Consider the following 26143-nt stretch of genomic DNA (forward strand, 5'->3'; position numbering starts at 1 on the left):
ACCCACCTATGTTCTAAGCTATGAGCCCAAGCAGTTTGTTTATTACTTAACCAATGAAATCAACAGATTGATATATGACACTCCCACATCACCTGATGAAGGCAAGAGATGTGCTGAACAGATAAGAACTAGGAGACCATGACCTTTAAATCTGTGACAATAAGAATAAGTCCAGAAAAATAGGACTGCATGGCTTTGAACAGAAATGGTGAGGCAGTGCCAGAGTTGGGGAACAGGCTGTCTATATATAAAAACTGCCCTTTCCAAATATTTTAAGAGTTGAAATGTAACAGCATAATTAAATTAGTTTCATATGAATTCCAAGGTAGGTGAGCTGGGAAAGGGTATAGAAATAAGGATAGTAGACATGCTAGAAAGAGAAGTAGATATTCTTTACCCAGGTTTACTTGAGGATTGAATAGACTGCCATTACATGTGGTCATAGTGGTAAGTTAGCTCTCAGGGTGTATTTGCTAATCCTTATTAAGTATCTACATACCATCAAGTAGTCCTGTCTCAGACAAGCTGCTCCCTCTGCACCTCTCTCCTTTGCTGATCCCTGGTACCCTTTTCTCATCTCTCTCTCATCCTTAGGACTAATCATCCTCTCAATGCATATCACACAATGCTTTTTGTTTCCTCCAGCTGCAGTGATGACTGGCATTAAGGTGTGATAACAGAAGATGAAAAGGTCATTAAAATCTTAACATTCTTAGCACCTATGTAGGGCCTGGAATAGCTTAGTGCCTGTCCTGTCATAAACACTTCAATTGAAAGACAAGCATTCAAGTATCAGATGCAGAGAGTCAGGCTTGCTCACACTTAAGACACTAAGATTCTATAGCATTAGAAGGACAACAAACGCACACAGCAATTTCTTATCTCTGGGAGCCCTAAAAATGTACTTGAGCTTTCTCTTAGAAGCAGGAAAGACTCAAATCCAGTGCATCTTTTTCCAAAGTAAAAATAAAATTTCATCCAGAAACTCTAAGGTATAAATTAGACACACATCAGGGGTTGGTTCGCTTTAACCAAAAAGCACTATGAACAATATTCTAAACTATTAGGGCACACTGGTAGATAAAGAAAGATAATTTTAAATTACCAGAAAAATTGAGGGATTTACAGGTATAAAATTGATAGTTATGAGTATAAGTTAAATGGTCATCATTCTGTTTTCTGGGGTATGTATATCTTGAACTCTTTGTTGAAACTGTATAGAAGGCAAAACAAAAATCTGGAGTGTTCTCATCTAAGTTAAATACTTCTGACAAGACCAGTCTTTTGAGGTCATGTCACTAAATTAACTAAGAATTAAGTGTATACAAACTCAAGTCTCTGTCATTACGATTGGGTTTTTAAATTTTTCCTATTAAAAAATATCATAACATATTTTTTCTCATGTTTAAAACAACACAAAGAAATGCTGGAAAAATTATAAATAAACCAAATTTTTCTGCAACACTGCTACACTTTTTGTAAAACAAGAAAGAACAACAATTTTAAGAAAGAAAAGCAAGGGTATCTCTGAAAATGAAATATACATAGCCGGGAGGTGGTGGCGCACGCCTTTAATCCCTGCACTAGGGAGGTAGAATGAGGGGATCTCTGTGAGTTCAAGGCTAGCCTGGTCTACATAAGAGCTAGTTCCAGTACAGGCTCCAAAGCTACATAGAAACCCCGTCTCAAGAGAGAGAGAGAGAGAGAGAGAGAGAGAGAGAGAGAGAGAGAAATAAACATAGCATTCCATATGTCAACACAGACCCAAGATAATCCTCTGAAACTAGACAAACTAGTTACCACCTTTAACTGTACCTATTCCAGATGATCAAGGAGAAGAATCAAAATTTTAAAAAAACTTAAGAAAACATTTTAATTATAATGTTTAATATAAACAAAGTTAAAATTTATTATTCTGAATGATTTTTACAGGTGAATGACTCATGTAAAATATGCAACCAATAAAATAACCTGCTGTAGTTTCTAATAGAATCTTATTCTTAAAAATTAAATATGTATCATTATTTCACATATTTCAAAAATCTTTGAAAAATACTAGAAAGAAAAACAGCAACACAAAACCTCACCAGCAAGACAAAGGTCCTAATGTTAGATTCTAGGCAAATTTTCCACCAAAATATAATGTTTTATTATTTTTATATTTAAGAAAAAAATTTATTTTTAATTTTTAGAAGATAAGATACAAAAATAAGGAAAGAAGAAACAGGTTTTCAAGAAACTTTTGTTGTTGTTTCCATTCTTTCTTGTTTTTGTTTTTGTTTTGTCCTTGAAGGTGCCACAGGAGGCAACAACAGAGAGCAACTGAAGGCATGAGAAAGCATTAACACCTGATAGGACATTAGTATAATAGATGCTTAGTAACAGACCAAGGAGCTTTAAGTTAATTTCAACAGACCAAAAACAGAAGTAAAGTTACACCTTCAAAATGGTAACAACACAATATCTGGTTGTCAGGTGCCATGGGTCATTCTACACTTCACAAATATACTAAGAAATTGGGGAAAGAACAGATTTCAGGATATATTCAAGATCTTAAGTAGAAAGTGTTGTGCTGGGGACAGAAAAAAATGTGGTACAGTCCAGGAGACCAAGTGGGAGAGCTGGGATCACCCTGATTGCTCTTTGGGCTGATGAGGGAGGGGGATTTGATTGGGGGAGGGGGAGGGAAATGGAACGTGGGGGATGGGGAGGGAAATGGGAGGCAGCGGTGGGGAAGAGACAGAAATCTTTAATAAATAAATAAATTAAAAAAAATTAGAAAGAAGCATATCTCAGCTCAATATAAGAACAGCCTTCCAAGCAAGAAAGTAATCCAACACAGAAGGGCTATGGACAAAGACCAACAGCTTCACAAATGGGGAAGCCCACACAAGCAGGAACTGAAGTAACTCAAAGCCAGGGTAAGAAAAGAATGCCTAGGAAACACTTCTGGTTGCTGGTATCTATGACTATTCAGCTAACAACAAATAAAATAGGAGATGCAGGTATAGGAACGTGAGAGATAAAAGGGGATTCCATGAGGGATTTTCTCAGTACAAATCAAACAAGTAGGTACTTCTGGTGGCAGGACAGACATGGAACAGATGGTACTGTTGTTCAAACAACAAATATATGTGCCTATACTGACAACACAATGCAGGAGCCCATGAATCCCAAGTGAGGCTTCTCCCAAATTATGACATAATCTGAAATAATGTAATTCCTTACAGTCATGATTACTCAAGTGCAATAGCACCACAGATGTCCCTGCTTCACAAGGCTTATGCTACTTTAATGTGATGACACATCTTGTATTATGTATCTTAGTTTTCATGGCACTACAATTCAATGTTACCACATATAGTAAGGAACCAAAATAAACTGAAGAACAAATTTAGTATTAAGAAGTAGCCATCTGTCACTAGAAGAATGCCTACAATTCTATACTTTCTCGTAAAAAACATAAGAGCTGAAGATAGTGCTCAGTTGTAGCATATGTGTATTGCAAACACAAAGCCCTAAATTAAATACTCAGTACCAAACAAATTTTAAAAATTCATTTTGCTTATTTTTGAGATATGAATACAAGAATAAATCATGATATAATCAACATTTTGATAGAGCTGCATGAACCCATCAGTAAGAAAGCACCAAAGTGGTAAGAAAGAATTTTATCACAGTTTCATCAAAAAGCTGTCAAACAATGATGCAGCTGAGAATCAGTGATGTCACAGAACATCTAAAATATAGGGTGCCACTAACAAATGTGATATTTTATACTATATGGAACATTATCTTCAATCTATCTGTAATATAATAGACCAAGAATTATAGATTTACAGGAAACTGAGAAGGTCACTTAGACTAATTCGATTTAGTATATGTATCCTTTCAAAAATATATTGAATGTGCCAGATGACAACTTTTTATAGTGTTGAAATGTTCCCAGCATTGTGAAAAGCATTCAATACAAGAGGATTTCTCAAACACATCACAGATAGAGCCATAAAAAAGAAGTTGACCTCAACAAAACTCAAGATTTATGTTCTGTAAAGGATACCACAAAGCTAGTATAGAACTGGCAAAGTGAAGGAATGTACTTATAACACATACAACTGAAAAAAGATTAATAGGATTCCTACAAATCAGCAAATTTAAAAAGCTGAAAAAGTGAATAGGCAGAGGCTAGGGAAATGCATGTCACAAAAAGGAACAAAAGAAAAATGAATAATCTCTAAGTGAATTCAACCCCATTATTAAACACAGAATACTAAGTAGTATTATATATTGCTCCTCCTGTTCAGTAAAGACTAAATGCTAATATTACAATGATACATAAAGTTTATTAAAAGTAATTCTGAAATGAATAGTCTTTCTCTAATTTGTTTTCTAAATTAAGGTATTTACACATCTAGTTATCTTAAAGCAGAGCATACCCATATAGAAAAATTAAACATTTTATAATTTCTAGATAAATATACATATTCTTTTTATCTCTAGAACTGGGCTTTGTTGAAGAAAAAACTTTATTTATAAATGTGAGCACTGTTCAAAGACAACCCAATCAGGGAACTCCTCATTGTGTGCTTCAGAACTAAAAAATCTGTTTTTAGCTGGATGGAGTAAACAGCTACAGAAACAGTTTGCCACTTTAAGGAAAATGACAAGTTGAGTAAAAGCTGTTAGATCAGACTGCAATCATGAAGAGCAATACATGGTTACTTCTGAAGCACATTTCAATAGCTTCTCTCAATGTAAATCCATGTATTGCTTGGTGTTTCTAGGACTAATGTAGAGAGGGAAAGAGGGAGGATAGGACACACACACACACACACACGCACACACACACACACACACACAGAGCCAAGGAACAATGAAAACCTTGACCTTTGTCAAACAAGAAGGTATTCCCAGCTCAAATAGAGAGGCAGCGGAACTAAAGCACCTATCTGTCTCACCAAAGGCAACATGCCATATGAACTCATGTTATCAGAATCTGGGATTGACTCTGTATTTTAGCTGTGCCTGTGAATATGCACATCTAGAGCCTATTTGAGTTAGTGTTTGTCAATTGTAATATTAAGAAATAAACATATATACATATGAGCCAAGCAAGTTGTCTCTTTCAAAACAGTTGCCAAACACAGATATTTTATATATTAATAGTATACTTAATAACAAGCAGCAGTTTAGTAATACTATACTTTGCAAAAAACAAAAAAATAATTTTATTTGGAAAAAAAGAAAAGTCATTAAGTTTGCATGTTACAGGTAATAAGTGAACAAAAAAGGAACAAAATATATAAGATTATCCCAAATCCAAATATCAGAGACTGATACAGATTACTGGATGTTTTTAAATATCAAAACTGTTTTGATATTTTACTATTACAAATAATTGTATACATGAGCTCCAATGGAAGAGGGCAGAACAGATGGTTCTAGTCAAAGTCCTCTACAGACTTAGCTACCACCTATCTGCTGGGGGAGGCGCCAGGGTCAGTCACAGCAGGATGAATGCTTCTGAGAAGAGAAAGGGGCAGCAGCTTAAATCACAGACAGACAGGTGACTGGATGAGGGGTGAAACTGCATGTAAATTATATTTGGCTTTAAATATAAGGGTTTTAATGTTTTATTAGTAATAAATCCACCTTTCCTCCCTTAAACTGCTGTCACAACATGTATTAGTGGCCCCTGACAAATGCTTGAAATTGCTGCCATCATTATTACACAGGAAAGGCTTTGAAAGAATTCCAGACAATCCATCCATGTCATACTTTGACAAAGCAAGAGAGAGGCCATGAGTAGAGAAGACAAAGCTCTGAATAAAGAGTAAGAAAGCAAGCCTTCACTCTTACCACAGTGCTGCCCCACATAACCAGGCTGTTTGACCTAGAGCCACTCAAAAGGACAAATTTAATATCCTTGCAATTTAGTCAACTAATACCCAAAATGAAGGAATTAGACTAGGATATTCCAGTTGACGGAAGGTAGTCACCAGTATAGGGTAATGATAAAAGAAGCATGTTTTAAAAAAATAATAAACTATCAGCATTAATTGTAGCTGATGACTATTTTCAGGTCCTAAGTAACATGGCTTTTTAAACAAGAACAAAACAACGAAAGTATTAAAACCTCCCAAAAAAGCTGAGTAAATACTTCTCTATTTTTAAAACATCAAACTATAAAAGAAATTATATAACAGTTTTTAATGGCTTATTTTTACAGTTGCTCTTTAGATAATGAAAGTTCAGTGACAAAGCAGGTAATCTACTTATGGTTGCTTTAGCATTTGTTGTGGACAGTAAAGAACAAAGACCAAGCTGAAAAACTGCAAATAATTCAAAGCTTTATTTTAAAATATTTAACCTCCATAAGACAATTTCAGAGAAGGGAAGAAAGAGGAATATCTAATTTTTGAGTTTTACTTAGAGCAATCCTTACACAAAACTTTAAAATTCTTCACAAGATCTATAAGAAATCTTACATGAAGTATACAGCAGCAAATATCTTAAGAATGCCTTAGAGACCATATTAAGTAGAGCACAATAGTGATAATAAGCTTTTAAAAACTTAAGGACAAGTTTGCTACCTTTATTACATGAAATGATTTGAACTTAGAAACAGAATTTGCATAACAAAAATAATGCAAACTATGGAGTTTTGTTGGGAACTTTTATTTGGGAATATAAAGTTTAAAAGGGTTATAGTAAAGACGAAACTAAGTCTTATTAACTGATGTGGTTTGTCTTTCATAAATCATAGAAATCAATTACTATTCCTCATTTGAAAAACAAAAATCAGTAAGTTGGAGGTGAGTTTTGGGGAAAGAGTGCTTGCTTACTATGTACAAGACTCTGGGTTTAATTCTCAGTATCATGAGTCACTCAACCGCCCAAACCAAAAGAATTAAAACTAATTCTGAGCATCTTTGGGAGTGGGGGGAGGTAAAGGGAGTTTACAAAACAACCTTTAAAAATATTTTTAAATTTTTGCAGATTGCTGTCTAAGATCATCTATAATCAGCCAATACACTTCACATTATAAACTCACAATGAGCAGATTCAGTAAAGCCCAAATACTGCCTTAAAATCCTGCAAATCAAATACATACTTTAAAAGAAACTAAGTATTCACACAAATTTCTTTCTTCTTTAAAATGCATTAATAATTCATTAAGCAGAAACTTCTGGAAAATTGTATTTGAATAAAAGTTATCTACAACATTTAGACGTTTTTGTTTCTACAACCAGAACCTCTTCTATTGGAGCATAAAAATAGCTTATTTTTTGTTTATAGTTTTCCCTTATGACAAGTTAGGCCACATTACATTCTCTACAATAGTTACCAATGTTTTAAAAAGATAAATACAGATATTAAAGTTAAATGTAGAAGCAAGTTAATGTTGACACTTAAATTTACTCATATGGCTAAATAAACTTATGAAAATGCACATACATTTATTATCTTAAAGAAAAAAATTCAAATAAATTTTTAATTTGTAGAAAATATTTATAAACTAACTTTCTCTTGAAAGATATTTCAATAGTAAATGTGTTGCTGATAATCATAGAGCATTCAAGTCTAACTTGTTTTCTGAAAAAATAAAGCATAATGCTTTTTTCCAATCTCATAATTTCTATTATTCTGCATTAAACATTTAAAAGATATAAGACTACTTTTAAAATAAAATTAAATATTTCTGAGAAAATCACTTTATATAAAACTTTGCCAAGAGATTCTTCCTCCAAATACTATTTTTTAAAGAAACTGAATCTTTTAGCCTTAGGTCTTATTTGTACTTAGTTTAGATTAGACCACATACATAATTTATACTACAAAACATAATGCCATTCTAAAGAAGAATAATAGAATGACAGAACTTGGCTTTGAAACAGATTTTACAGATCATGTGATGAAACTCTTCTTCACTCCCACCCCATTTACAGATGAGGAAAATGAATCCTGCCAAGGCTAGGGTTTTTATTCAGTCTTACTTTACATCATATAAAAATTGACAAGTATAGTTCTCTTGTTTTTCATCTCGTTTTATGCACACACACACACACACACACACACACACACACACACACGCTCACGCGCATATGAAATACCGTATTCTAATATTTACAAATTTTGTGTTTCAGTATATCAATGACAGCTGTATGTCAATAAGGACTGAACTTAAGGATTTTTTTTATCCAAACCATGTTAAAAAATTTATATAAATTCTTCTTACAGTGAAACTCTCAGTTCGTATGTCAACTTTGGAGTTATCTTGGAGATTTATGATGACTTCCTAATAGATAACTATGAGTTTTCAAAAGTTATGTTTAGTTTTTCTAATGTTCTAAAAGTTACAACAATCAATATTTTTATCATATACTGATATTTCACTAATATATGTTTATATGCAACAAATGATTTTACTTCATTTTCTAAGACTTTATTTGTAAAGGCCTACAATCAGTAGAATTTAAATAAACTACAGATTATCCAGTAAGAGATTTGATATGTAGCAGCAAACATATGTCTTTAGTTTAGGTTTGACTAATTCAGATGGAAGAGTGGAGAAAAAAATAGAGGAAGCACATGACAGCAACAAAGTCTGTGCCAGTGAGAAGTCAAAATGCTAGGTGTAGATTTGGTCCACGGAGCTAGTACTTTGAAAACTCGAGCCCAGAACAGAATAGCACACAAGACATCATATGCTGAACTAGGCTCAAGACTCCGTCAGTAAGCAAAAGAAATATCCCTGAGAAGTAGTACGTAAAAGCATGAAACCTCAACATTTATGGCTGCCTTCTTCACATGTAAGTAAAAAAATGTAACTCTTGCCTAATAGTTGATTTTACTAAAAGAAAAATTCAAATGTACAAGTATTTTCTATATGGATGCAAGAAAATTAAACAGATGAGTTAAAACAATCTGCTAATTTCAATTTTTAATATAAATGAAAATAAAATAATATAAATGGTTTCTACTAAATCTAAATGAGCATGTGTGCTAACATTAAGAGTTCCTTTAAGAGAGTAAGTTTTAAATTTTACTGAAAGGATTTTACTATAAGAAATATTTAGTATTTAATTGATGCTACATTATAAAGAATATTTTTACTGGTTTCTGACTAAGATCTCTAATTAGATGTCTATACCATCCATTAAAATACATCTTTTCTATAATTGTATACCTATAAAAACTTCCCAGACATATTTCACAATCAACATACTTTAAAAAAGAAAATCTATTAAACCATCAAAAAATAAAAATGACAAGCTACCATTTCACACTTTGGAAACCTGTATCTGTTTTATAGATTAGTCTCTGAATCTTGGGCCAATAAAGTTGCATCATCAAGACTCACAATAACATGAGAGGCTTTGACCTGACAGAATACTCAGTAAAAAACTGAGGGAGGAAGGCAAAATAATATGTGCTAAAATATGAAAGAATCTCTCACGATGAAAGGGCACATCTTTATGAAATCAGTTCTCAAAAAATATAAATACTTGGCAACGAACTTGTAAATGTGGGTGTTTGGTACCCTGGACCCACTAAAAAAAAAAAAAGAAAGAAAGAAATGCAGTTTGGGCCCAAAATTGAACCCTATAATATTCATATGTCCTTTTCCCACTGCTCTTTAGTACTTGATGAAAGATAATGAAGATAAGGAAAAAAAAAACAACAATTTATGATTACAACCCCTCACCTATCAATTTATTTTAAAAAGTATTTATCATTTTAAATTATTTTATATCAGATAACGGAACACTTTTGGAGTGAAACAAGAACAAAAAGCTAAGAGTAACATTTAAATATTCGTTAGCATAAATAATACAATAGAATGTACTACATTTTACTATCAACTGCAACCCTACTTCATTAAGAACATTAAATGTCAAAATAATTTGGAAAATCAGTTAAGACAAATATTACATAACCTATAATGATATAACACATTTTCAATTATCTAAGATAAGGTAATGTTTACTCATGTAAACAAATTTAAAGTGGTGATAAATTAAAATTTGTTGTAAGATGCCAATAAAACATTGAAATCTTCCTTTATGACTCATATAAAATCCATTTTAGTTTGAAAAAGCATCAAGTTACTTATAAAATGTATCCTTTTAAAAATTGCATTTAAGAGGCTATAAGTAAATCCAAATATTTTATTAGTTATCCAACATTTAAATGCTCATATAAAATATAAAGTATTATCAGGAAATATTAATATACCAATGATAACATTAATAAAATCAGCAGTTTGTTTTTATGCAGAGAACAATGTTCTTCTGTTAGTAAGCAATAGAAATCACTCATATTTGGCTGTGTGAGACGTAAGTCTTTTGAAACCAAGGAGTTTGAGGAAGTGGTGTTGCAATCCTGTCCTTTTTATGAAAACCATGGTAAAGAAAAGGTCAAATAAATAATACGTAAGATACCATCCTACTAAGAAAAAGCATATAGTGTTAACCTAATGTCTGCCAAATGAGCTAAACATGTAAAAATAGGTTACCTATAAATCATATTATGTTCTGATTAAAAGTTATTTTTCAAGTAGCATATGGTAATTAAAGCTCATTAATAAACATTTGTTATTTCATTAAAACTTACTAAAGAATTTGTATTCAACTGTAAATTCAAACAACTTATATTTGGGTTTTTAAACGTGTAGGATGATGAAAGTTCACCTTACTATGTTTTACTAAATTAATTAAAATTATCAAGTAATTTTATGAATTCAAATCAAAATCGATGTAGTTTTTACGTTCATGTAGCCATGCTAAAAAACAAAGCAAAACAGACCTTCCTGTGTATACTTAATAAAGTTAACACAGTAGAGAGTTTGAGAGAAAAACTAAATACATATCATTTCTTACCAATATATGTCAGAGAAAAATCATTTAATCATTAATAAGAAATAAACAGCAGCCAAAATATATTTTATGCTTCATTAAAACCTCCGTGAGGCCATTGCAGTCCCTAGCAAAGTGATGCTGGAAACTACCTTCACCCTGGCCACCACATTCTCTCCTGACCTCACTCGGCTAAGGCAGCTAGAGGGAGAACGGCAACACTCCCAAGTAAGCCTTTATTAACTCTGAGAAATAAATTATATTAAGTGTTACTTTTTGAACTCAGAAATGAGGGAAGGGGTTGTTAAGATATCAAATTTACTAGGAAAATAATTACGTGAGAAATTAGTTGCTGTCACAAGAGAGACTTGCCAGATACCGCATTTAAGCACGTTGTTATACACACCTTTAGAATCAATTTTATGATACAGAAATTAGTCTATGATACTAAGTCATCTGGGGATATACAAAAAAAATTAAGGGTGGAGAAACGCTCTCTTGAACAACAATGACATTTCTTGAGCGGTGTTTGTAAGCAGTAAGAGACCACCGTGATTCGATTGTTCAGGACTTGTTACAAACTGCTCTTCTATAGCTCACTTCCAGACTGCAGTCTCTAATAAGCATGCTTCCACTTCCTCAGCTCCTCGTGTCTGTGATTTTACTAAATGCAATGCTAAAACTTGAAAATTACCTAGAAGTTTGTGAGAACGCACAGAAAGGTCGTCAGAACCAGACACATATTAAATATTAATTATAATGATGACTGTCATCCTCTACAGTGATTATGCCATTATATAGGAATGATAATTAAGGCATAAAATGACTTGTTAATTGAGAACGTGTTCTGAACAAACACATTTGTACTTGTATATTTAATAGAAAATTCAGCCTGGAGACTGGGCCATAATAGACTGCAGTTCTATTTTCTAAAATGCTGACATTTAAGCAAATGTTCCCATGGAATGTTTGTCTGATTCGTGGACTGACATTTCCTCTTTGTAACTTGCTTAACTAAAAGGAGCCATGCAGGCCAAACCCTACAGTACTCGTAGGCAGCAGGCCATTTCTCGCTGCTGAGACTTTCATAAAGTTTCTCCTTTACTTCCCTCTCCCCTGACAACACTCCTCCCTGTCTTTTTATTTTGACATGTATCATATCATAGCTCTTCCAGTCACCTTACAACAGAAGACATACCTGAAAAGATTGAGATTTCCCACCTGGGATCTGTCCAGAAACTCAGTGTATTATAGTTTCCCACATCTTCCTCCATCCTGCCATGCTTCCTTTTTACCAATAGTAACTTTCTTTCTTATTTTAGATTTTCTTACAGAAAGAACCCAGGGAACTAAGCTGATGGAAATCAGTTTGTATTGTCACTTATCTTTCATTCTGAAGACAGGGCTAACCTCCTTTGTGACACTTTGCTGCCATCTATGTGTATAAAAAAGCATAACAGTAATTCATGCTATAGAAACTTTTCTTGGGTCCCCGAAGGAATCCTGTTTCTCATCTACAGAAAGAAGAGTCAGCAAAAATCTGCCTTCCTATCCAAGTGCAAAAGTTTGCTGGGAATTTCTATGACTTCCTCTGTGGAGCAAATACATTAAAATTATTTGCAAAAGTGCACTATTTAACCTATATTTTTGTCACAGCCAATAGTTTTTCTCCCAAATTATTGACACGCATAAGTTTACATTAATGTAGTAACTTTTAAAGAGTTAACAATGGAAAAGGATAAAAGTAAAAGACTGCAATATTGCAATATTAAACACAATTAGGTAAATACTTTCAATAAAATAAGTTAATTTTTACAAAAATTTCCATTCAAATGCCATGCCGAGTAACAGGATTAAATGACCACTCAGCCAAAACACTTTTCATAACATTTAATATAAAGTAAAAAGGAAAGTAGTATTTGCTCCTTTGATTTAAAAACAAATACTGTGGTGTAATAATCATTTTCCTGATAATCAACACTGAAATGCTTCTCTCCAGAGCAAACAGAGATTCTACAACAGAATCTCTCAGCCTGGCTGTGAGTGATCTTAACTAATGCACAACAGACTTACACTCCAGAGTGAGCGACCCAGGAGTAGGAACACAAACACAAGTATCCTATCCCCCAACCCAACCACAGGACTGACAGCGGACTGAGAGTCAGGACAAGGATGGTCCTGAAGAGTGTCCTTTGAAACTTGGAGGTCTGGTTTGTTGATATTACTAAAAGAGCAAAGCAGCAGGAAGAGGGGCACTGGCCTGAAGTCCTAACAGTGCTCCTTCCAACTTTCCAACAGCATCTCTCTGCAAAATTTCACTTACTCATTAATACTATAACAATACAAAGGCTAGCTCATCTTTGAAATGCAACATTTTCTAAAGAGTTCTCAAGTTCTAATGATTAACTTAATAGTTACAATAGACCAAGCAAGACTTCATACAGACTTATAAATAAACCAATTCTAAGTAAGTGCATATTTAAAAATAAACATGCCAAAGATACATAGGTTGTTATTATTTTAAAACAATTGTCTATTAATCTTTGATACTGATGTTCTTAAAAATATACACCATGTAACACACTAAAGTTTTCTTGTTGCTGATATTAATAAATTATCAATTGACAATTTACATAAAAACTAAAACAAAAAGTTCTTATGCATTAACTTTATCTGTATTAGAAAAGGTTTCATTTTATTTTTTTATACGAATTTTAAGGACTCAACTTTAACAGAATAAATTTTATAAACACTACAGGCACTAAAATGATAAAGTAAGAATCATGCTCAAAACCAAATACTATCAGATCTTTTAAAAGAGAACTTAATTCCTCAAATATGTTCACTAATCTGAGAATAAGGAAAATATATCTGCCTTCAAATATTATTTAAGATTATTTTGTACACTCATATAATTAGAAATCCTAAAAATTCATTTTCATTCATCATAAAAGTAAATGAAAAATTAGTTTCGCCCCCAATATATTGACTAATGACTTAAAATTTCCTTCCATTAGTAATTACAAATTCATCTAGACATGGACATCAAGATAAACATAAACATTTAGTTGTTTTAATTAATTTCATCTTAATATGCATAAGCTATACTGAAATACTACTTTCGATTTTATTTAGTAAATAAAAAGCTACTACTATAAATAGATTAAGGTTGGAAAAGCTAACAAATACACCTTTGTGTGGTCCATTAATTATATACAAAATTCCAAACATTATTAGCTGTTATCAAAATTACAATACCACCTAGAGCTAATAAAACAGAACAATCTGTTTGAACAGGGAAAGGAGAACTTTCATAGAGTGTTCCCTCCCATAAAAATTCTTAATGGACTATAAAGGACTTTTTAAGTGGTTTTAGATTTGAATTCAATTGCTTAAATCTATAACAGGCTTCCAAAAAAATGTGAGCCAGATGACACACAGAGACACCCACCAATGGTGTACATGCCTACCTACCCTCATGCATATACAATTTTAAAAGGACAGATTTCATCTTAGAGATCATGAAACTGACTTGCCATATAAATATTATTAAAGTTTGTGTAGTGTCAACACAAATGTTAAATTCTAAAATGAAAAGGTGTTCTTACCAAAGTTTTCCTTATAATAAACTAACGTGATTACCAAGAATTTTAAATATTAAAGGGACTGTGCCTACATGGAAGAGGGAACAACAACTATTGAGAAAAAAATGGGAGCTGCAGAACCAAAACAAACAAAAGGCAACTGTCCTTGGTCATATCAGAGGATTACCACCTACCACAGAGATGTTATTCATATCACCTGCTTACTTCCTCTGTAAAGGAAGCCACATTTTTGAGAAACACATACTCAAGCATGCATAGACCCACACGATGCGCAGCAGTCTAGATGGAAAACAACATAAACCCTTAAGTTCTCAAGACTACACTAATGGCTCTCTAGCAAACTATAGCTTTCTGCTACTTAGGCTTCAATGTTATTTCAATATTCACAATGTGCTAACAAACTGGAGAATTTATTGTGCTGCTCTGAATACATTCAAGAACTGTATATGATAATATAACAAGTGGACAAATTGTGATTATTTAAGATCATTAAGTTAATTCTGTACATGCCTACTTTCCCTGTACACTAATTTATTTTAGTATGATTCGTGTGCTCATTCAGCACCCTCCACTGTATTTGGAGAGCTTCCTAGTTAGAAAAATACCACTCATATGGGATTAATTATAATCAGTTCCCTCCAGCAAGGAAAAATGCCTTTAATTCAACCTATTACACTGAAACTTCATTTTTCACAGTAAATGATAAGAATGACAACAGAGGTAAGACTTCTATCATAGTTAATGGCACCCATTCCCTGGCCCCATCTTTGGTCATCTCAGCTTAGTAGCACAAGAAGACAGACTGGAATCAGTTCTAGGTTCAAGGCTACGCAGAGTTTGGCTGCCCATCAATTGGCAATCTCAGGCAGGCACTTGTGAAACAAGGGCATGACCTGGATTCTTGCCAAGAGCCCTGCCACCTCAGAATTCTACAGCCCATGTAATAAAAAACAAAGGACCCCATACATCATTTCCCTTTTTAGAATATGCTATACAAGGTTATGTTTCAGCACAGGAACTATAGACATTTAACTAAGGAAGACAGTCTTGCCTATCATTTCAAACCACAACCTTCATCCTATGCAGAAACAGCACTGACTAGCATGTTGATCATCGAATTTTATCTCCATCTACTTCTCTGGATAATATGACTCATATTAGTCTGAACTGTGAACAGGGAGCACAGGAAGATTGGGGGTAGGGAGGTGGAAGAATGGGAAATTTCCATTTCCGTTTCTCATTGCACAAATCACTCATTGCTGACCTACTTACTTATGAGAATGATGGTGCATACTGCAAATGGGTTCAGCAGGGCTCTTGGCATCAAGATGAGCTTTCAATAAAGGTTGGTATAGTCAAGAAACTGAAGCAGTGTCTAAGAACTGATACACTCCAGTGCAAGACCAAAGGTTCACAGAAGAACAACAGTAAAAGAGACTACAATCAAAGGTATGCAACTCACTAGAGAAAACAGTCATAAGCCCTAGTCAGGTCATGATATGACTAGGACTTGAAATCATGGAAGATCCCAGAGGTCAGTCTTTGGAGCGATACAGCAGGCCATTGGATGTGATGTTCCAGAATGTGTCCAGGAAACTGGACTTAAACCCTTGGTTTAAGATCACTTTCCAGTACCACAATTATCATGAGAAAATCCCAGGGCACTATTATATTTAATCCCTATCCAGATGCTAATTACAACTACCCACCACCACCATGTACCCTGCACTGGGTCTAGTACAAAACAGCCACTAGTAAAGAGAGACAGATGACCACGTTCATCCATGGTGACATAATGAACTCTACCATGCAACTGTGTGGGCCACAGAGGCAGGCCCTGACTCACATTTTAAGGATGTTTCTTCTAACCGCAACAGTAATGTTCCTTGTCTACTCATTTTCCTGATCACACCTCTCTGCTAGGCTTCCAGAGTCCAAAATAAATAAATGAATGAGTAACAACACAGGAAAACAGCTCCTTTATGATGTTAGTTGTAGAGTTTTAATGGTCTACCCCTGTTCTACAATAAGTGTACAATAAAGCACCATGTTTCTATAGTTTGGTTTTGTGTTATTACTAGGTCAGCTATATACGAACCAAGGCAACCTTCCTTTCCCACCATAACAAATTCTCTCAGTGCAGCATGCCACTTGTTCCTTCTCCCATGAGATTCAGGCTTTCTGGGACATACAGCAATTAGTTATCAAGTTGTAAATTGCAACTCAGAACCTCCAGGAAATAGATGACAATTCTTTAGCTTGTTGAATTAAATTGTTTAGGGCCCTTTCCCAGGGTCTACCAATGTAATTCTCATGCCTGTTTTTATTCCTGATTTTGTTTGCTGGACTTGTTTTTCGATCTTATCTCTCCCTGATTCTGACATAAGGACTGGTCACTACTACAACTAGCCCCTTGGCTCACAGCAATTCTGCTTTATGACTAGCTTCCTGAGTCATAAGCCCTTTGGGCTTCTCCATTCAGAATGTATCAACTGATCTTCACAAGTATGGAAAGGAAATCGCAGCTCACACCCACCTGGTCTGTTCTAACTCAACCCCCTTCAACCAAAGCAATCAGGACTCCTTACTGTTATAGAAAAGAAAAAAAAAAAAAACAAGTAACTCAGCGAACTAAAAGGGAAAGTAAGAAGGATAATTAAAGGATTAGATGAGGAATGCAAACTATGGAGTTAGTCATGTTGAATAAGAGAAAGTTTGGAGAAGATATAATAATGATCTTTAGCACTGAAAGGGGATTTGAAAAATCCTTCTCAAAACTAAAACGAGAAGACTATCAACACCACAGACACAAGGGAAGAAGTATGTACAAGAAGAAGCACAGCAATGTGGGGGAAGGTATTACTTTATGAAGACTACTTAATGTCAGAACTACCACTGGTAGAGATAATTGTTTTCTTTATTGGTCTTTAAATTAAATTATATAATATGAAGATCTGAGTTCTCATCCTGAATTTGGCAGTAACCAAATGTACAATTCGAGCAGATGACCTCATTTGTAAAACTGAAAGTCATATTAAATTATTCTTCAAGTTCATGACTGCCTTATGACTGAATAATTTTCACATGTTTTAAAAATTTATGCCAATTCTAGCATGACGTTGTGAGGCAAATGCAATCCACAGTGGACTAGGTTCACTGTGGAAAAATCTCATAGATACTATGACTGTAGGAATGATGCAAGATCAAAGAAGCTGTGAAGAAAAGTAGACAAATTCCAAAAACATAACTAAAAATGTTGAACAGACAAGAAACACGAATATTCACAAGGAATTAAGAAAAAAAAAGGAAAAAAAACCCAAAAGGTTTCTAAAACTTTTTTTTTCTCTCAAGATGGGCAGAACTATAAACTGTATCATTTGTTCCTATTGGGATGATGCCATCATGCTAGGTTTAACTGCTTTAATAACTGGTACATTGCAGTCATCTCTCACTTTCTCCCACGTAAGATCCAATCAGCCTTTCAATGAACAACTCCATGAGTCATAATTTTACTGTTTATGATTCAGAAAAATGTCTTCAGTCAGTATTTCCCAGACTTCTGTGGGCTCATTCCAAGGAGCAATTTCATCTTCATTGGTTTCCTACAGGAAGCCAGACCAGCTTCCTACTATTTTATTTTCCTTACTTTTAGCATTACCATGGCCCACATCACATTCACTGGAAGTGTGAGTGATAGAAGAGTTTATTCTGTACAATGTGAATCCAACACAAACAATGCCCAGTCTAGAAGTCAAGAATTCAAAATTAAATGCAAAATGTGCTAATATTAGAACAATCTTTTAAAATATTACAAAGTAGCATTTTATGTTAATCTTACTGAAAGCATTACACCAGTCAGAAATAAATTTTTATTTAAAAAATGTAAGCACAGTAAACACTTCAAAGATATTAACATAGGCTAACATGAAGAATTCATTAAAATTAAATATTTTAATCCCTTGATAATAACAAAACAAACCAATATGTGAAAGCTGAGGTGTAACACAGAGTGATCAAAGGACACAGTAGCATCCTGCTGAGCTAGGTGAGCTGTGAGTATACTTGAGCATTGGCCAGTATTCCCAGCGTCTACTACCCATGGCTAAGAATCAACTTGTCTTTAGCTCACAGCAAAGGAGTATAAAAGTGTGGGCTAAAGGACATGAACTTTATTCACGCTTTGTCTTGAAATATAAGGAGAATTCTGCAAAGGACCAATTCTCATAGGCTATTTTTAAAAGGCTTCTGAGAGGGAAGAACTGGGGTACACTGATTCGCTCACCATTCTTGATTATAGGTGTCGTTAGGGGCTGTAAAGTCTCACATTGTCACGAACTAATGACTAGCAGAACTATTTGACATCAGACTCAGAAGCTGGTACATTAAAAGGAAAGTCTAAGGCAAATACATTTAAAGCAACTACATGAATGAGCCAAGATACCTGAAGTGCTAGAAAAATGATTCCCAAAATGTGACCACCAGACTAGGCTAAGAACTAACTGGGTTTTTCAAAAATCAAAGTTCTCATCTTCAGCCTGGACTTCAGAAATCAAAGACTCTGGAGACAAGGCCTAGCAATTTTGAGGGGGTGATGACATAAGTTTTACTATTTTATTCTCTCTTCCTTCCATCACAAAATTCCTTGAAAATAATCCACTCACTATACATTTCCCTTTTAACTCTTCAATTACTAACCCCAGTGTTAATCTAGTCAGTCCTACTACAGCTTCTTCTGGTGTTTCTTTTCAAAGTCCTTAGTCAGATATGGGGTATGGCTAAATAGCAGAACACTCCTCTACCATGCCTTCTGACCTGGTTTCTAACCCCAGCAATGCAAAAGCAAATTAACAGAAACATTACAAGTAGATCTTCAGCCTATGGAGAAGGCCACTAATCTCTTTCTTGTCCTCTATCCCCTTCTTCCTAGGAAGGTCTACCTTTTCTACTTACGTGGATAATTCTACCCACTGCCTCTTGTCACCTGAGTTCCTGCTATCCTACTTTGCCTTCCCATACTACAAGGCAAGTTCCTTACAGCCTTCTATCTCCTTTCCTACCATTACCAGACACCATACTAAGGACTCTGAGAACTGAATTCACAACCCAAAAGACCAACAAGCCTCACAATGTGCTTCATCCAAGTATTTTTTAAGTGCTGTTAGTAAAATATCTCATAGCTGCTATGGGATGTGTCTATACTGTAAATATATATTGCTCCAATATATATTTATCAATAAAAGCTGTTTGACCAATAGACAGGCAGTACAGGATTAGGCAGAACAATCAAACTAAGGGCTCGAATAAGGAGGGACAGATTCAAGAGAGAAACAACATGCTAGCAGATCAGTAAAAACCACAGCCACGTGACAATACATTTATTAATAGATATAGGTTGATTTAGATGCAAGAGCTAGTTAGTAATAAGCCTGAACTATAGGCCAAACAGTTTGTAATTAATATAACTTTTCCTATGACTATTTGGGACCATGCAGCTAGAACATGAAAGCACCACCTCAATTTACACATAGCTGTTGAATCAGCTATCTGGTCTCTGAGCACTAGTGCTTTGCTTCCTCTCTAGAGACCATAGAAAGTCCACTCATTCCACTAGGTGAGCTCTTCTATCCTTACACCCTTTATAACATCACCATACTCATGTAATAAGTACATCTTTGCAACCTCACCCATAGACTTTAGCCTCTAAAATTCATGTCTAAATAAGTTTTTTCTTTGTTCAGCATACACAGAAGTTGTCTAGCATAGCCCAGCTCCCTGCCTACTCAATTTTCACATTTCTTTTCAGTATTCATGATCAAAATTTCTTCCTTTCTGACTCTTGACAATTATGTTAATACCTCCATTTCAACTCTCCACTTCCTACTACAACTGTAAATACCATAAGACTTGAGCTCTCCCTCTCCTCCTCAATGCCATCCAGTCCCTTACACTGAGTTCCCTCTCACCTGCCACTAGGGGAGAAGGGGAAAGAAAAGTAAGAAGGGGAGGATGGGGGAACTTTGGGAAACAGGATGATTGGGAGAAAGGAAGGTTGGATAGAGGAGCAGGGAATCACATAACTTAATTAAGGGAGCCATCTTAGGGTTGGCAAGAGACTTGAACCTAGAGGGGCTCCCAGGTGCCCAGGGTGATGTCCCCAGTTAGCTCCTTGGGCAGCTGAGGATAGGGAACCTGAAATGACACTATCCTATAGCCATACTGATGAATATCCACTATAGAACCTTCATCTGGTGATGGATGGAGATAGAGACAGAGACCCACACTGGAGTGATGGAGAAAGGTCATTGGTTAATTAAATAAAGAAGCTGCTTGCCCTGATAGGTTAGAACGTAGGGGGAGGAGTGAACGGAGCAGAATGCTGGGCGGAAGAGGAAGTGAGGTCAGACTCCACAGCTCTCCTCTCAGAGAGACACGATACTCCACTCTAGCGGGCAGAGGCGAGAGCTCTGCTCTCTGAGGCACACGCGATGAAGCTCCGACCCAGGATGGACGTAGGCTAGAATCTCCCTGGTAAGCCACCTTATGGGCTACAGCAGATTATTAGAGATGGGCTAGTCCAGGTGCGAGAGTTAGCCTAGAAGAGGCTAGATAGAAATGGTCAAGCAGTGATTAAATGAATACAGTGTCCATGTAATTATTTCGGGTAAAGCTAGCCGGAGGCGGCCAGGGTGCCAGGGATGCATCCCCGCTCCCCTGTTACTACACTGGAGCATCGGACTGAGCGCCCAAGGTCCCAATGAAGAGCAGAAGGAGGGAGAACATGAGCAAGGAAGTCAGGACCACGAGGGGTGCACCCACCCACTGAGACAGTGGGGCTGATCTATTGGGAGCTCACCAACCCCAGCTGTACTGTGACTGAAAAAGCATGGGATAAAACCGGACTCTTTGAACATGGCTGACAATGAGGGCTGATAAGCCAAAGACAATGGCACTGGGTTTTCATCCTACTTCATGTTCTGGCTTTGTGGGAGTTTAGCCAGTATGGATGTTCACCTTCCTAGACCTGGATGGAGGGGGGAGGACCTTGAACTTTCCACAGGGCAGGGAACCCTGACTGCTCTTTGGACTGGAGAGGGAGGGGGAGAGGAGTGGGGGAAGGAGGAGAAGAGTGGGAGGAGGGGGAGGGAAATGGGAGGCTGGGAGGAGGTGGGAATTTCTTTTTTTTTTCTTTCAATAAAAAAAAATCATTAGCTAAAAAAAAAAATACTGTTCAAGCTTCTGATACTTGTTCTAATCACCCCTACTAAGCTGAATTCCACAACAGCACAAGTGGATTTATTACATCTCTTTGTTCTCTACTATTCCATACTTTGTATGAAGTATATGAACAACAAATGTTGAAAGATTAAATTATTTTAAAAATCGAAATTCTTACACCTGAAATAACTGTGTGTAAAAGCACTTGCTGCCAAGCCTGATGACCTGAGTTTGGTTCTCAGAACCTACATGGTAAAAGGAGATATCCAACTTTGAAAATTGTCTCTGTCCTCCACACATGAACTGTGGCATATACAAATTCACACAATACACATATACATGCCTCAGACATAAATAAATATATGTTTTTAAATCCTAACTAAGCACCATCCCTGACAATTTACTGATCCTTTAAGAAAAACAGCTAAAATACTGTAAAACAGATGAATTCACACTTGTGTTAATGTAGAACAAATCAAACCAACTGTCTCTGCTTACATTTTTTTTTACAGTACAAACGCTCCAGAATGATACCCAAACCTTATTGTGCGCACAATTCAAGAAAATGTAACACACTGGAGAACTTATAATATATTTTGGTGAATGAAAAAGACAATTATATTTGATACTAAGATGGTAGGGTGAAAGTGACTATAAATAAAAATAAAAATTTCCTCATCTTCTCATCATGCTAGTTTATGGCTTGTAGAGGATATAAACTATCTACAATCAAAAAAGAAAATTTCTATAACTTAAGGAAATTAAGAAGTGAAATGGTAATTCCCAAACAATCCATTTCTGTCTGTAATAGACTCTTGTTATTAGAATATCAAGAGAAGTATGCAAGATAAGCTAACTACTTCAATTAGAGGAAATCGGGCCTTATTCCTGGAAGGATAGCACTAGTACTTCTCTGTAGAAAATAAGATAATCTCTCAAACACAAAATCTAAGACATGCCTTAACCATGGAGAAACAAAAACTGAAAATACCTAGGAAAACAGCTCTACTTGCAAAGGGCAAAAATGTAGCTTTGGCATATATTTAACATGTATGAGAGCCTGCACTGAATCCACAACACCCAAAGGAAAAAAAAGAGAAAGATGAGAAAAAATTTTTTTTGTATTTCTAAACAGTATAGGCAGATAAGAAATGCCTTTATAAATCTTCATTAGATCTCATAGGAAAAAAAATGGGCCAATCTCAAATTGAGAAAATAATAGTAGATTCATACAATTCATTATCTGTTTTTTACTTTTAAGATGTATTTATTTTATGTGTATGATTGTTTTGCCTATGTATATTGCATGTGTTTCTAGTGTCTCAAGAGGTCAGGAGGGACGTTAGATGCCCTGGTGTTACTGATGTTTGTAAGCCACCATGTGGGTGCTGGGTATCAACCCCTAGTACACTGCAAAAGCAGTCAGTGCTCTTAAATGCTGAATCCAAAGGCTCTGCAACCCAAGGACTCACCCTCAATTTGTAAAATTTGCTGTTTTATGACTAGGCTAATTCCACTGTTCATTTACTCAGGTCCTATTCCTGCCTTAAGCAGCAGAGGTGAAGAAAGCAGGAATATTGCCCCTATTCTGTACAAAATTGAAAAAAATAAGAGAAACATAAAAGCACCATACCCTAATAAAATTGTTGTATTTGTTTTTTAAACAAAAGAAAAAATATGGATAGATATTTGTGGAATATTTTTAAACTTAGAGCTATTTGTTTTTATTCCTAAACACTATTAATCACTTGATTGAATAGGTATCTAAATAGAACAAATCAAGTCTAGTTTCAAATTTCATTCACCCAAGGAAGCATCGGGGCATAGTCAAAAAAAATCTGACTCAAGCAGAAGCTGGAAGGCTGGGAAGACCTTCTCAAGTTTACTATGACTTGTTCCAGAGAGAAGGACTAAAGGAAGGTGAGCAAAGTACCAGATAATCTGAATATAGGGAAGAAATCAACATTAAGAGTGTCACAATAAGAGGAAATGCAAAAAAAAAGGCTTACTCTTTTCACAGTTCACAACAAAAAAGTAAGCTAACTTTAACATATAACTGCAACCCAAAGAATATAATTTTTAAGGATATATTACAACACAAGAATATCCATCAACCCAAGCATATACTCATTACCAAAAATTAACACTAAAATAAAGATTTTAATGAGCTATACCAATCTAACATTTTAACAAATACTTCTCTCACAGATTGATATGAAATGTCTGAACAGGCGCTCTTGAATATAGGGAACAACCTAAAATTCATGCAGATTGTTACTTGAAAGATTTCATTGTACTTTTGAGTAACAGAAACCTCAGCTTAAAACTATAAGCATTTTTATTAGGATGAATTCCAAAACTAATAGAGAAGACTAAACTTGATAAGGACTTGTGGTTGCTATTAAGAAACAACCAATGTGGTGAATAGAGGGTACTGAAAGGACACAGCCAGCGAGCAAAGGCAATGAGAAGAGCTTACCTTGACATGGCTCTGGGCACCAAGATTGTAGATCTCTGTAGGCTTGACTTCATTGATGATTTTCACCAGGCAGGTACTGTCGGTGAGGTCACCATAGTGTAACTTCATGTCTTTAGGATTTAGAAAAAGATCATCAGACACGAGATAACATGAGAAACATTTCAATAACAAAACTGAAATACATGTTATTCATGTATGAAAAAGAAGGTCAAACCAGAAATGGTCCCAGGTGTGACAGCCCATCTCTGCAATCCCAGTACTTGGACCACTGAGACAGAAGGATCTTGAGTTTGAGGTTAGCCTGAACTACTTAGCAAGAGCCTGTCATGTGTACCAATTCCTGTGCAACAACACAAAACAGAAACACTGTATTTGATGGTTCTTGAGTATCAGAGTACAACTTTTATTTTTAAGAAACATATAAGGTATAAGGATAGGTCTGTGTGAATTTGTAATAATAAATTCAAATAGACTTGTTTTAAAAATGGTAATATCCTGAAGATGTTAGACAATTATCATAGGGCTGTAAGAATTTAAAACATGTATTACATAAAAGGGAAATTTGGAAAAATATGACCCTGGAATAATGTATATAGCATCTCTAAAGAAATCTACAACACAATGATAAATGAGAAGATACCTGTGTTGGGATAACTTTTTTGAGGTAATTTTGTTTAGGTACTTGTTATGGAATGTTATTTTAAGGTATGTTAGATTTGTTTATGCTTATGAAACATTTCTTTAATGATGCAAAGATTTGTTGAATTCTTTTATGTTGCATTTGTTTAACTCGGTAAAGCTGTGTTACTTTCTTGTATAAAACACCTGACTGGTCGAATAAATGGCTGGCAGCTGGGCAGAAAAAAAGGCTAGGTGGGCTGGCAGGCAGACAGAATAAATGGAAGTAGAAATCTGGGAGAAGGAGAAGCAAGAAAAGAAGGAGAAGACGACATCAGGGTCCAATCACACAGCTACAAAGCACTAATCAAAGTTAAGTCTTGTCTGTTTCTCTTAAAGCCACCTACTGACTATATCACTCTAATAATCAGACCAATATGGCACTAAGCCTGAAGCAGGTACAAGGAATGTTTCCCTAGCTTGTAGGTCAGGTGTTATTCACTGTAGTAATCCCAGGTGACTAATTGTGACTAGATGAGCTATGAATAATGATATTTGAAAACATCTAAAAAATAGGAAGCAACAAAAAATTGAGAAACTTACTTCCTTCAATATGAGCCTGTGGATTCTTATATAAATGTTCAATTCGACCTGTATTAAATGAACTGGATCGCCGTACAATTCCATGGACCTGAATTTTAAGTAAAGAAAGACAAACATAAATTATAAATATAAGAGAGAATTGATAAGAAACTTGGAAGTTCATTTGCCTAATTTATGTTTTTTAAAAAGTATAAATAATACTTCAAGATGGAATAAATTAAGAGAAATAGTTCCACTGTTTACTTTCTGCCTAACTACTGCCTGTGTGCTACCAGCACACTGTTTCTGACCTTAAGATGGATTTTTACTGCCAATCTCAATGTAAGTAATTAGATAATTACAAGGCTTCATGCATAGTTGCATATACTCAAGTTTGTCTTCTAAACCATACACAGTCATACTGATGACAAAAATATCTCTGGTTTGAAAGTGAAGGCAAACTTAAGGCTGCAGCTGTGAAACCGCTTTTGACCTGTTTAACACAGAGCATAAGATTTCCACAGTTACCCTGGATTTACCAGTGCTACTTCATGCTGTGATATCAATTTCTAGAGGCATAGATAAAATCAGAGAGCAGCTGCTATTGTGAGACTATATGGAAAAGTTAAAAAGCCAAACTATAAAGATTAAGGAAAAGATTATACATTACTAAACTTAAGACATAAAAGACCAAAGATAGAAGAAGAAGAAGAAGAAGAAGAAGAAGAAGAAGAAGAAGAAGAAGAAGAAGAAGAAGAAGAAGAAGAAGAAGAAGAAGAAGAAGA

General features: G+C 35.1%; 1 protein-coding gene across 1 annotated transcript in view; it reads right to left on the minus strand.

Annotated features, from left to right (window-relative positions):
* Positions 1 to 26143, minus strand: part of Gmds (GDP-mannose 4,6-dehydratase) — a 537005-nt gene that overhangs the window by 402695 nt on the left and 108167 nt on the right. The window contains exons 3-4 of the mRNA XM_005355009.3: positions 25380 to 25467; positions 24159 to 24268 (exon numbers count right to left, since the gene is read on the minus strand). Of these exons, the coding sequence (XP_005355066.1) occupies positions 24159 to 24268; positions 25380 to 25467 (198 nt within the window). The remainder of the gene's footprint in view (positions 1 to 24158; positions 24269 to 25379; positions 25468 to 26143) is intronic.

This window comes from Microtus ochrogaster, chromosome 16 (genome assembly GCF_000317375.1).
Source record: "Microtus ochrogaster isolate Prairie Vole_2 chromosome 16, MicOch1.0, whole genome shotgun sequence".
Lineage (NCBI taxonomy): Eukaryota > Metazoa > Chordata > Mammalia > Rodentia > Cricetidae > Microtus > Microtus ochrogaster.